At 35.2% G+C, this 12,617-nt stretch overlaps 1 protein-coding gene across 1 annotated transcript in view; it reads left to right on the top strand.

Annotated features, from left to right (window-relative positions):
• Window positions 1–12,617, top strand: part of LOC100370810 (dynein axonemal heavy chain 5-like) — a 66,601-nt gene that overhangs the window by 43,746 nt on the left and 10,238 nt on the right. The window contains exons 47-63 of the mRNA XM_085500509.1: window positions 315–468; window positions 756–920; window positions 1,409–1,635; window positions 2,529–2,751; window positions 3,251–3,352; window positions 3,466–3,708; window positions 3,915–4,043; window positions 5,318–5,542; window positions 5,887–6,014; window positions 6,282–6,450; window positions 6,941–7,096; window positions 8,328–8,483; window positions 9,112–9,294; window positions 9,490–9,594; window positions 9,913–10,166; window positions 10,524–10,714; window positions 11,141–11,428. Coding sequence (XP_085356635.1) covers window positions 315–468; window positions 756–920; window positions 1,409–1,635; window positions 2,529–2,751; window positions 3,251–3,352; window positions 3,466–3,708; window positions 3,915–4,043; window positions 5,318–5,542; window positions 5,887–6,014; window positions 6,282–6,450; window positions 6,941–7,096; window positions 8,328–8,483; window positions 9,112–9,294; window positions 9,490–9,594; window positions 9,913–10,166; window positions 10,524–10,714; window positions 11,141–11,428 — 3,098 coding nt within the window. The remainder of the gene's footprint in view (window positions 1–314; window positions 469–755; window positions 921–1,408; window positions 1,636–2,528; window positions 2,752–3,250; window positions 3,353–3,465; window positions 3,709–3,914; window positions 4,044–5,317; window positions 5,543–5,886; window positions 6,015–6,281; window positions 6,451–6,940; window positions 7,097–8,327; window positions 8,484–9,111; window positions 9,295–9,489; window positions 9,595–9,912; window positions 10,167–10,523; window positions 10,715–11,140; window positions 11,429–12,617) is intronic.

Genomic DNA, 12,617 nt, shown 5'->3' with positions numbered 1-12,617 from the left:
GTTATTACCATAGTGCATTATGGGGGATTTATTTATCAGTAAAAAACATTTTAGAAAGAAGGCATGAGTGGGGGTGCGCCCCTTTAAATTTGTTTAGCAAAGTGAATCTTTCTTGAAGTGTTTGCAGGGCACACAGTATTTCAAATTTGCCATTTTAAAATAATTTCCTTCTTTTAAAGAAAATCTGCTTAAAAGCTTTCTTTTTTTCTAGAATTGGTACCAAAGTATTTCAATCAATAATCTACCTAAGTTATGGAAATTGTTCTGATTTTTTCTGCCATATTCTTCAGTAAAGTATGTTAATTTTTTTCCAGGTCATATAATGCATCAAATTTGATGGATGACTTGAAAGTTTTATATAAGATAGCTGGTCAACAGGGACAAGGTGTCACTTTCATTTTCACTGACAATGACATCAAGGAAGAGTCATTCTTGGAATATCTTAACAATGTATTGTCATCTGGTGAGGTATGTAATGCACATGTACTTCACATTATTCTCTCCTAATAATTGTGGTCATTGTGTTCACCATAACTGACATTCCATTTGAAAAAAACAAGCTCAGTGTCTTTCTGCATGATATGGTTTTATCCTCAAAATTGAAAATCCGTTTTGTTTCAGAGCAACAATGTAGTGCTACTACATTCAGAGGAATATCCCACAGAGTTGTCACATGTGTATAGGATGGCATTTCAAGGATACTAACAGCAATGTATGGTTCTTTCTGCTTTACTATATTCTTTTCTCTATTACAGTTATCTAACTTGTTTGCCCGTGATGAAATGGACGAGATAATGCAAGAATTGATTCCAGTCATGAAGAAAGAGTATCCCAGAAGACCACCAACCAATGAAAATTTGTATGACTATTTTCTGACACGAGCCAAACAGAATCTTCATGTTGTGCTAGGATTCTCACCTGTAAGTTCAAATAGTTTTATTACCGATAAACTATACACAGCAACTACTTCAGTCCAAGTAACGAGCAAAAAATCAGAGCACATATTGTGGCACTGTCAGTGTGTCTGTCTTTTCACAAATCTTCAATCCCAAAAAACTGTAAACCAACTAATCAGGTACTGATTTTTGAGATTCTGATTTGTTTTGTGAATAATAATAATGAGCATAATTTGCATATAAATTGAGAATTGGTGTTCTTCTATTAAATATAGCTGATATCTTAGGAACATGGTTCAAAAGAAGGCTCATTTGCAATAGAATCTATTTTACTAGTTTAGACATCCCCAGGAAAATAATAATTTTCATATTGCTCATTTGTATTGTTAATTTATTCTTTTTTTTCTAACAAATTCTAGCATTGTGGCTACAATGCTTGAAATGCACTGGAGGAGAATACTCATCATACTGTGTAGAATTATTTACTATTACAATATATGTTTCATATTCAGGTTGGTGAGAAATTCCGTAACCGTGCATTGAAATTCCCAGGTCTAATCTCTGGATGTACCATGGACTGGTTTAGTCGATGGCCAAAAGATGCATTGATTGCTGTAGCAGATCACTTTCTATCTGCATATGACATTGTGTGTAGTGGTGATGTGAAAAAACAATTAGTGCAAGCTATGGGTAGCATTCATGATGGTGTAGCTGAGACTTGTACTGAATACTTTGAGAGGTATGTTGTCTTTTATTGGTAACATTCTTTTTGTTATGGGGCAATTAGCAAGATGGTTTCATGAACTCCACATAGAGAATGTTCATCTAGGGAAATAATGTTATGCTTTTCAATCAGGTCGTACAATTAAAGCACCATAGTCCTAACACAACTATGTCAGTTTTGTCACAAAAAATATCTAGTGCAGATCAAAGATTAAAAAAGATGTCATAAGTTTTCTAATTTAAATTTGTGTCTAATTTATGTTTTTTTGTAGTCATTGATGCCTATTCAAAAATGTGACATGCATGAATTGGTGAAATTTATCACCAGAAAAATGAATTATTCATTTTCTGAAAATTAAATGTACTAATTTTTTGTCATGTCATTTTTTCACCAAAATCAATGACAAAAGATTATACACTAGCAAGATTGATTAATCACTTTTTCCATTAAGGTTTTAAATAATCCCTGAATACATTTGGCTGGTACCATTCAGCATTCTGATTGGCTCATAACTGGCTTGACCTATAAGGTCTTATGACGGAGAGTCACATCAACTCGTACATAAAAACAATATCTCGTGTTTCAGTTTGACCAAAAACGAGTTTTTGTTATCATAAGGAAACACTGACAATTTTCAACTGTTTGTGATGCTATTATAGAATAAATGAGTTCCTTTCACACTGTGTGCCTAGGTAAGAATACTGATGACAATATTCTTGAAAACTTGTAATCAGTATCATGGCTATAATTGATGTTAAAAATTGGGCCAAAATATCATACAGGGTGCGGTTTTGGACAAATATTCTTTATTATATGTGTCATGGTACCCATATAAAACACGATTTGTGCGATTACTTCAAAGCTTTAATAAAGCTTTTTTACCCATTGTTTTTTCATTTTTTTCACAGATTCCGTCGTGCTACCCATGTCACACCAAAGTCCTATTTGTCCTTCATCAGTGGGTATAAACAAATCTACACAGATAAACACAATGAGATTGGTGAATTAGCTGATAGAATGAATACTGGTTTGGATAAGTTAGTAGAAGCATCAGAATCTGTTGCTGAGTTGAGCAAAGAACTCGCTGTCAAAGAAAAGGATCTTGAAGTAGCATCACAAAAGGCAGAGAAAGTAAGAAAATTTGTGATCTTAATCATAAAAGCTCAGTTCAAATTGGCCCCACCCTCTGAACATGATGACTCAAGTCATCTTGGCCCCACCCTCTGAACATGATGACTCAAGTCATCTTGGCCCCACCCTCTGAACATGATGACTCAAGTCAACTTTGCCCCACCCTCTGAACGAGATAGCTCAGGTAAACTTGCCCCGCCCCCTCTGAAGATGATGACTCCGGTCAAATTGGCCCCACCATCTGAATGAGATAGCTCAGGTCAACTTGCCCCCTCCCCCAGAACGCGAAGGCTAAGGTCAACTTGGTCTACCCTCTAAATGTACTAGATAGTTGCTCCATTGTTTACTGGTGGCTTAGCATGTACAATTAAATACCAATGTAAATTAATAATTTTAAAGAATGTGATAATAATTAAGATTCAGAATGAGTGAATACCGGTATATTGTCTGTTTATGTTTTTGTAAAACTGTAGTCACTGCCATTTTGTACATTCAACAGGTGTTAGCTGAAGTGACTGTAAAAGCCCAGGCTGCAGAGAAAGTCAAGGCACAAGTACAGAAGGTCAAGGACAAAGCACAGGCAATAGTTGATGATATTGCAGTAAGTATTTGTAATAGTACAGTAACTGGGGCATAAACACATTGTATTTTCTTGCTGGTCATTTCACCTAAGAATAAACAAACTGAGATTTGTTGTGACATCTTTTTTTATAGGTGGACAAAAAGATTGCTATGGAGAAGTTGCTTGTTGCCAAACCTGCATTGGAAGAAGCAGAAGCCGCTCTGAATACTATAAAACCAACACATATTGCTACTGTGAGAAAACTTGGTAAACCACCTCACTTAATTATGCGAATCATGGACTGTGTATTGATTTTATTTCAAAAAAGACTTGAGACTGTGGTACAGGACCCAGAAAGGCCTTGTATGAAACCATCATGGGGCGATGCACTCAAGGTATTAATGTTTATATTCCAATAATTATTAATATGTGTTGTTTTATAAAATTTTTACTATTCGCTATGACCGCAATATACATTGGTTGTTAAACAGGATAGTAATCCATTCAAAAATTGAATTACAATATTGCAGCAACGCGACAACTTATCTTGTATGCCTGTGTGGGTATTATTATAATAAATAACTAATTCTTTCTTCCTTAGTTCATGGGTGGTTCTGGGTTTTTAACTGGCCTGCTCAACTTCCCAAAAGACAGCATTAATGCAGAAACTGTAGAACTGATGGCACCATACTTAGAAATGGAAGACTATACACTTGAAACAGCTAAAAAGGTAAGAAATGTTTCTTCTACTTTACCTCCAGCATCGCCAAATGTGCCACCACAGTTTTCATCTTCATTTCAAAATAAAATGTAAGACTAATCGGTGATGCTATTACATATCAAGATTATACATGTATATGTCACTTTTTGAACTTGTAACATGTACTAATGTCATTTCATATTTTATAATAGAATAACTCACAATATTATTACTCAGTTTATGCAAATCACTCCAACATTTTACTCTAATGGTGTAGACATGTTTGATAAAACATGCAAACACACCATGTTGGCTGGCAAGTTCACAGTAGTGAATTTTGGACATCAAAATGCAATATTTTGAAATTCCAATTACAAACAGTTTCACTGAAATATTCATGTAATGTTTAGTGAACTGCATATTAGTGACCCAATCACGACTAGTAGTCCAGTACTCTCAAAGAACACAGTGTGTTTCTAAGGACACTTCATCAACTCATTTTGTAGAGAAATAAATCCAATTGTATTTCATCATAGACCTTAAAGGTCTATGTTTTCATGCATTTTTAGTATTCCAATTTGATTTATCTACTTATAGGACTCATGCCTAGGATCCACTCTATTTTATCTTGGACTCCTCTGTATTAGATTTGTTAATCGCTGTGTGTGCAATTGTGTGTGCATTTTCCCAGTAAAATGTTTTTAAGAATCTGTCTTCTATGTTCAAGTAGCAAATGCACCGTATGTTGTCAATTATGTCTCTACATAACATTTTCCAAGTCAAAAATCAGTAATTTTTTTCTGCTAAAGCATAGCTGTCATCTGAAGTAAGACCATTAAGTAATTATTAGCTGATTGTACTTCAGAATATTGGGATTTCAATCAATGTAAAATACTTTTTTTATTTTTGCTTGGAATTAATTTTAACTAGGAATGATTCAGTGAAATTAAAAACCAGCGAATATACCTTTTTTTCTATATTTTACTTTCAACTTGTCAAAAATCAGTGAAAATAAATTTCATACAAAACACCCAAAACGTCTTTTCAGGGAAAATTAATTCCAGCTGAAATAAAGTATTTTACAGTATTTGAATGAGAATATCATATAAAACCAGCACATATAATGATTGTTTTGATAATGACATTGTTGACTTCTTGACTCTCTTGTTCTATTCGTGCAGCCATACTATTCTCATTGCTGTTTGTCATGTGACTTCATTTGATGGTTGCTATTGGCAGTTTTTTATGTTTTGTCCTACCCAGGAGGTATAAGTTGCAAACTTTGGTTATCTTTAATTTGTTAGGTTTGTGGTGATGTAGCTGGATTGTGTTCATGGACGAGATCTATGGCTGTATTTTACGGTATTAACAGAGAAGTGTTACCACTTAAAGCCAACCTGGCTGTCCAAGAAGCTCGTTTACAGATTGCTAATGCTGACTTGAATGAAGCTCAGGCAAAGTTGGATGAGAAGCAGAAAGAGTTGGATATTGTACAAGCACAGTATGATGCTGCAATGAAAGAGAAACAAGTAAGAATAACATGAATGATAGTCTTGTATGCAATGTTACATTCAATCTGTAAATTTAGAGGCTTGAGATGCTTTGACTAAAACAATAATAGTAGCATGTAATAATATATCTTTTTGTGTGTCATCAATATTAATAGAACTACTGATTCACTCTACATCACACCGCTGCCACCATTGTTACTGAGTGTTCTCACGAGGGCTCATATGATTTAATCTAAAGATCATGTGCTTATTAAATGTCAACATACTTATTGCTAATTCTTAGATATTTCTAATCAGTTAGTTAATTATTATATTAACTGATTTTTGTCATGTTCATGTTTGGGTGTTTTCTTACCTTCCAGACCCTGCTTGATGATGCAGCTACGTGCAGGCGTAAGATGGAAGCTGCTTCGGCTCTTATCAACGGTTTGGGAGGAGAAAAAGAAAGATGGACTGAACAAAGTAAAGAATTCAAAGCTCAGATCGGGAGGTAGGGAAGAAAGCTGATATGTTTAGTATACCGTGAAATACTTTATTTTAGCTGGAATTAATTTTCGCTGAAAAACTTTTTTTCCTTCAGCGAAAATAAATTCCATATCAAGTCAGTAAAAATTACAAAATATTCTAGAAGGGAGAATTTCATAATTTTATCTTTGTAAATCTCAAATTATGAAACATCTTTAACAATGTGAGGATTCTACTGCATATCCTAACTCTGCATGTGGAAGATTATATATTTATGCGGTTTGTATAACAGGTTAGTTGGTGATGTTTTAATGGGAACTGGATTCTTGTCTTATTCTGGTCCATTCAATCAAGAATTTCGAACAAAACTGGTGAAAAACTGGCAGAAGGAACTGAAAACAAGACGTATACCATATACTGGTGATCTCAATCTGATTGAAATGCTGGTTGACAACACAACAGTAAGTCATCTACTACTCTACAGCAAGCTAAGTTCTACATACATAAAAGCTCATTTGATGTACGAGGAGTGAAAATAAATAAAACTTTTGAGTTCAACCCAAAAGGCAACTTTAGCCGTTTCTACAAAAAAAAAAAACATTTTGGCAGCTACTGTAAAATCTGTATTAGAAGCCGCTGCTTCTATTAAAATGATACAATGAAATGGAATGGATGCGGCTTCTATTAGAGCATCCACACATTTGAGAAATGGTAAATTTTTGGTTCTCAGTTGTTCAAAAAGAATGGGTGCGACTTCTATTAGAAATGCAACTTTTAATACAGATTTTACGGTACAACTTCAGTTATGTATGCATCTGACTTTTAAATTTTTTTTTAAATGTTCAGTAAATATGTATAGATACTATAATAATACTATACTCTTTGTAAAAATCAAATGTTTAGTTCTTAGTGACGTAATTCGTAATGCTATTTCATGTTTATATTACCTAGGTAAGTGAATGGAATCTACAAGGGTTACCAAATGATGAGTTATCAATACAGAATGGTATTATTGTGACTAAGTCGTCTAGATTTCCACTGCTTATAGATCCACAGATACAGGGTAAAACATGGATTAAGAACAAAGAAGCAAAGAATGAATTACAGGTAAATGTTTTTGAACTCTTGAGATCTTATCGTTATAAGAGATAGGGGATGGGTGATTTTTTCATACTGGTGGTTTCCTCTGCTTTCCATCAGTTTCCATGGCTTGCCAGTGTTAACCATGGCTTGCTGTTGACAATTACCATGACTTTTGACTGATGCTGACCATTTGCATATCCAATGTGACCAGTGTTTTACCGTGGTCATTGACTGATGCTGACCATTTGCATATCCAATGTGACCAGTGTTTTACCGTGGTCATTGACTGATGTCCACCATCTGCATATTCAATGTGACCAGTGTTTTACCGTGGTCATTGACTGATGCCGACCATCTGCATATCCAATGTGACCAGTGTTTTACCGTGGTCATTGACTGATGCCGACCATCTGCATATCCAATGTGACCAGTGTTTTACCGTGGTCATTGACTGATGCTGACCATTTGCATATCCAATGTGACCAGTGTTTTACCGTGGTCATTGACTGATGTCCACCATCTGCATATCCAATGTGACCAGTGTTTTACCGTGGTCATTGACTGATGCCGACCATCTGCATATCCAATGTGACCAGTGTTTTACCGTGGTCATTGACTGATGCCGACCATCTGCATATCCAATGTGACCAGTGTTTTACTGTGGTCATTGACTGATGCCGACCATCTGCATATCCAATGTGACCAGTGTTTTACCGTGGTCATTGACTGATGCCGACCATCTGCATATCTAATGTGACCAGTGTTTTACCGTGGTCATTGACTGATCCTGACCATCTGCATATCCAATGTGACCAATATCTAGACTATGCTATATACTGTAATAAAGAGGAAGGGTTATGTACACTTGCTATAGCCAATTAAATTCATTTTTAGAAAATAATAATAAAATTATTGGCCTGTTTTAATATAGAGCCCAAATCATAGACAAGTCAATCTCATGAAAACTGCACATTATTATCCTTGTTTTAAAAATGTAATATGAAATACAACATGTAACTTCAATATTGTTGTTGTTTTCATCTAAAATATAATGTTGCTTGTCTTATGAATGCAACAATTTAAGTGTATGATAAATCATAATTCAGTATTGAGTATCAATATTGAAAAAATATATGTTTTTGTTCGTACTGAATCTTTAAAAATATTTTTTGACCAAAAATGTATCTGATAAACTCTTTTCATATTTTGTGCATTTACGAATATTTCATTTCATAAATACTTTCTGCATTTACAGATTACCAACTTAAACCACAAGTACTTCAGAAATCACTTAGAAGACAGTTTATCACTTGGTCGACCATTAATTCTTGAAGACATTGAAGAAGAACTAGATCCAGCACTCGATAACGTCTTGGAAAAGAACTACATTAAAACAGGCAGAACACTAAAGGTTGGTATTAACTACATGAAATAATTGTGCTTTGAGAGTCTCCTTCAGACAAAGTTTGAAACATGAATTTTCTATTTAGAGTTTCATACATAATTGTTTGCATGGTTTGTACAGGGTTCAAACTAGCCTGACAAGTTGGCGTAGGTGGCGCCCTGGACTGCTGCGATGTTGGTGGGGATCGCAGCAGTCCAGGGCGCCACCTACGCCAACTTGTTGGTGGGGATCGCAGCAGTCCAGGGCGCCACCTACGCCAACTTGTTGGTGGGGATCGCAGCAGTCCAGGGCGCCACCTACGCCAACTTGTTGGTGGGGATCGCAGCAGTCCAGGGCGCCACCTACGCCAACTTGTTGGTGGGGATCGCAGCAGTCCAGGGCGCCACCTACGCCAACTTGTTGGTGGGGATCGCAGCAGTCCAGGGCGCCACCTACGCCAACTTGTCAGGCTAGGTTCAAACTTGCTTGTTTTCTTGTTCCCAATTTGCATCCATCTTAAATATTTAAATTCACAGTTTCTGTAACCCCAAATCAGAAAAGATTGTCATGCTCTGAATGTGACATTCAATGGCAGTATTTGCGCTTCCATAATTATTTTCATTTCATTGGATTACAAATAAATATTGTATTATAGGTGTTGGTAGGTGACAAGGAATGTGATGTCATGGATGGTTTCTGTTTATATATTACAACTAAACTTGCTAATCCAAGATATACTCCAGAAATCAGCGCCAGATCTTCAATTATTGACTTCACTGTGACTATGAAAGGCTTGGAAGATCAGTTACTTGGTAGAGTCATTCTAACAGAAAAGAGTGTAAGTATTTAGTTGATAAACATTATTACCTTGGTCAACTTTAATATGAATTATTTTAACTTAGTTAACATTAGTATGAATATGTTTATTCTATGTCGATGAGAATAATTTTCATAGTTGTGAACAAACAATTGTGAATATTCACAATCGTATTTGCAACAAAGTGATGACATTTTCATTGTTTTGTTCATATAGGAATTGGAGTCAGAACGAACTAAGTTGATAGAAGATGTGACAGCCAATAAAAGAAAGATGAAAGAATTAGAAGATAACCTTCTGTATAGACTCACCAATACACAGGTATGTTACAATTCGTATGATATCTGTTGAAAAAACAAACATTTTGACACACAGCTTCGTCAGATGTTCGATAAATGATTAATTTGTATTCTAATTTTCACATCAAGTAGAGTTGCATAAAATAATCAGCGTATTTGGCACAGAGATACTTCAATATGCTTTAGATTCAATTGGAAATTGAGCACAATGAGTTTTACTAGGTTTTGAAGGGTTAGTAGTACAACTATGACACATAAATGAAAGTACAGCCTGTATGAATGATCAGTGTCCATGACAACCAGTTGTCATTCCTAATTTTAATCAACTTGTCTGTTGCAGGGTTCTCTTGTGGATGATGAATCTCTGATCATTGTACTTGGTACAACTAAATCCACAGCAGAAGATGTGAGTCAGAAACTACAGACAGCTGCAGAAACTGAAATCAAGATTAACGCAGCAAGAGAAGAATTTCGTCCAGTCGCCACACGAGGCAGTATTCTTTACTTTCTGATCGTAGAGATGAGTCTGGTGAATTGTATGTATCAAACGTCACTCAAACAATTCCTTGGTGTCTTTGATCTTTCTATGTCAAAGTGAGTATATGCATCATAACTGCTTTCTTGGAAAATATTCAACTACTAACTTAAAGATGTTTCCAGAAACCATTATTATATCATTTTTCAGTAAAATCGGTGTAGAATGAAGATGCAATTTAATCAAGAGAAGTCGACTGCCAAAAATTAGGCAAATAACAAAACTTTCAAATATTGTTTTTTTTCCCCTTGAAAACATCAGTTTTTAACCTCTTAATAATATTTTATCTAAGAGTACTACTTGGTGTCCAGATTCATTTTTTAGACATAGTGTCTATCATCATAAGTATGAAAATTAGCCAAACACATGGTATTGCTTTCTAATCATAATTCTAATTAATTATTTATTTGTTTCAGTTCTACCAAGAGTCCTATCACAAGTAAACGCATTTTTAACATCATAGAATTCATGACATGGGCTGTATTCAAATATGCCAGCAGAGGGCTGTATGAAAAAGACAAGTTAACTTACACATTGTTATTGGCACTAAAGATTGATCTCCATTGTGGGCGTATTAAGCATGAAGAGTTCCTGACACTTATTAAAGGTGAGTCACCATATGTCGTTTTTACACCAGATTCTTTATATGCCATATATTCTACATAATTTTCCAAATGTACATAACTTCTTAGGGAATCATACACTGCCAGTTATTGTGTCATAATGAGGTAATTATTGGAAAGTTCTCAAATAAGAGTCCTTCATTTAAGCAAACAAGCATCCCCCAAATTTGTTTAAACCTGATGGTAGTGATATATAACAATATCGTAGCAATATCTTCAAAGAAGGGCCTGGACATGATGTGTTCAGCTTTGCTTCATACATTGTCTTGCAATAGACCATTTTCTTCAACCAATATGGTCCAGTGGGTGATTCATTACAGTTCAAATAATGAGTACGGGGTATGTGCTATTTCAAAAATTGAAATCAGGAAATTTTTATATATTTGAGTTTTCATTCTTGCTTTTCTTAGGTGGTGCCTCTCTGGATCTCAAAGCCTGTCCCCAGAAACCAGCTAAATGGATTCTGGACCTGACATGGTTGAATTTGGTTGAACTTAGTAAACTTAAACAGTTCAGTGATGTCTTGAATCAGATTGGACGTAATGAGAAAGCCTGGAAACACTGGTTTGACAAAGAATCACCAGAGGAGGAAGTTGTTCCTGATGGTTATCATAACTCTCTTGATGTGTTTAGAAGATTATTGCTTATCAGATCATGGTGTCCTGATAGGACATTGGCACAGGCCAAGAAATATATATGTAAGTTTATGTCATGTGTAATACTGTGAAAGTACGGCATTGTAACATATGTGTGAAGGAAACTTGGTGATCATATTGACTGACATGTACTGAGGTGAGACCAGGTTTACATTGCTGTATTCTTGTGAAAACTACACTAGTTTGATGATGTTTAGTAATCAGCTGAATAGTGTCACTGTTTTTTTGTGCTTACTCTGAGGACATTTTTCGTGCATGCATTCCAAGAGATGTTACATCTTGGTTATTGCAGATGCTGACTGTAGGAACACTTGTCATGCATATGTGCCAAGGGTTTGTACTGTATTTTGTGTCTGCATGTTTTTGGTGATGAGCTGTGCAGCACAGTTACCTGAAAAATGTATGAACTTATAGAAAGCATTGCCACTGATATGGGACATGATGGTAGTGCTCACATGCAAAGACTCACGACGTACATGCTGCAACATTCACACTATTGTGTCCTTAGTTGCATATCAGTGTACAAATAGCAAATATAGAAGTAATCAGACTGAATACTTGTATTTCATATATTGTGTCCTTAGTTGCATATCAGTGTACAAAGATACCTGAAGTAATCAGGTGATCAGACTGAATGCTTGTATTTCATATATTGTGTCCTTAGTTGCATATCAGTGTACAAAGATACCTGAAGTAATCAGGTGATCAGACTGAATGCTTGTATTTCATATATTGTGTCCTTAGTTGCATATCAGTGTACAAAGATACCTGAAGTAATCAGGTGATCAGACTGAATGCTTGTATTTCATATATTGTGTCCTTAGTTGCATATCAGTGTACAAAGATACCTGAAGTAATCAGGTGATCAGACTGAATACTTGTATTTCATATATTGTGTCCTTAGTTGCATATCAGTGTACAAAGATACCTGAAGTAATCAGGTGATCAGACTGAATACTTGTATTTCATATATTGTGTCCTTAGTTGCATATCAGTGTACAAAGATACCTGAAGTAATCAGGTGATCAGACTGAATACTTGTATTTCATATATTGTGTGCTTAGTTGCATATCAGTGTACAAAGATACCTGAAGTAATCAGGTGATCAGACTGAATACTTGTATTTCATATATTGTGTCCTTAGTTGCATATCAGTGTACAAAGATACCTGAAGTAATCAGGTGATCAGACTGAATGCTTGTATTTCATATATTGTGTCCTTAGTTGCATA

Source organism: Saccoglossus kowalevskii, chromosome 6 (assembly GCF_978046115.1).
Source record: "Saccoglossus kowalevskii chromosome 6, keSacKowa6.1, whole genome shotgun sequence".
NCBI classification, from domain to species: Eukaryota; Metazoa; Hemichordata; class Enteropneusta; family Harrimaniidae; genus Saccoglossus; species Saccoglossus kowalevskii.
This window is presented reverse-complemented; position numbering and strand designations above follow the sequence as displayed.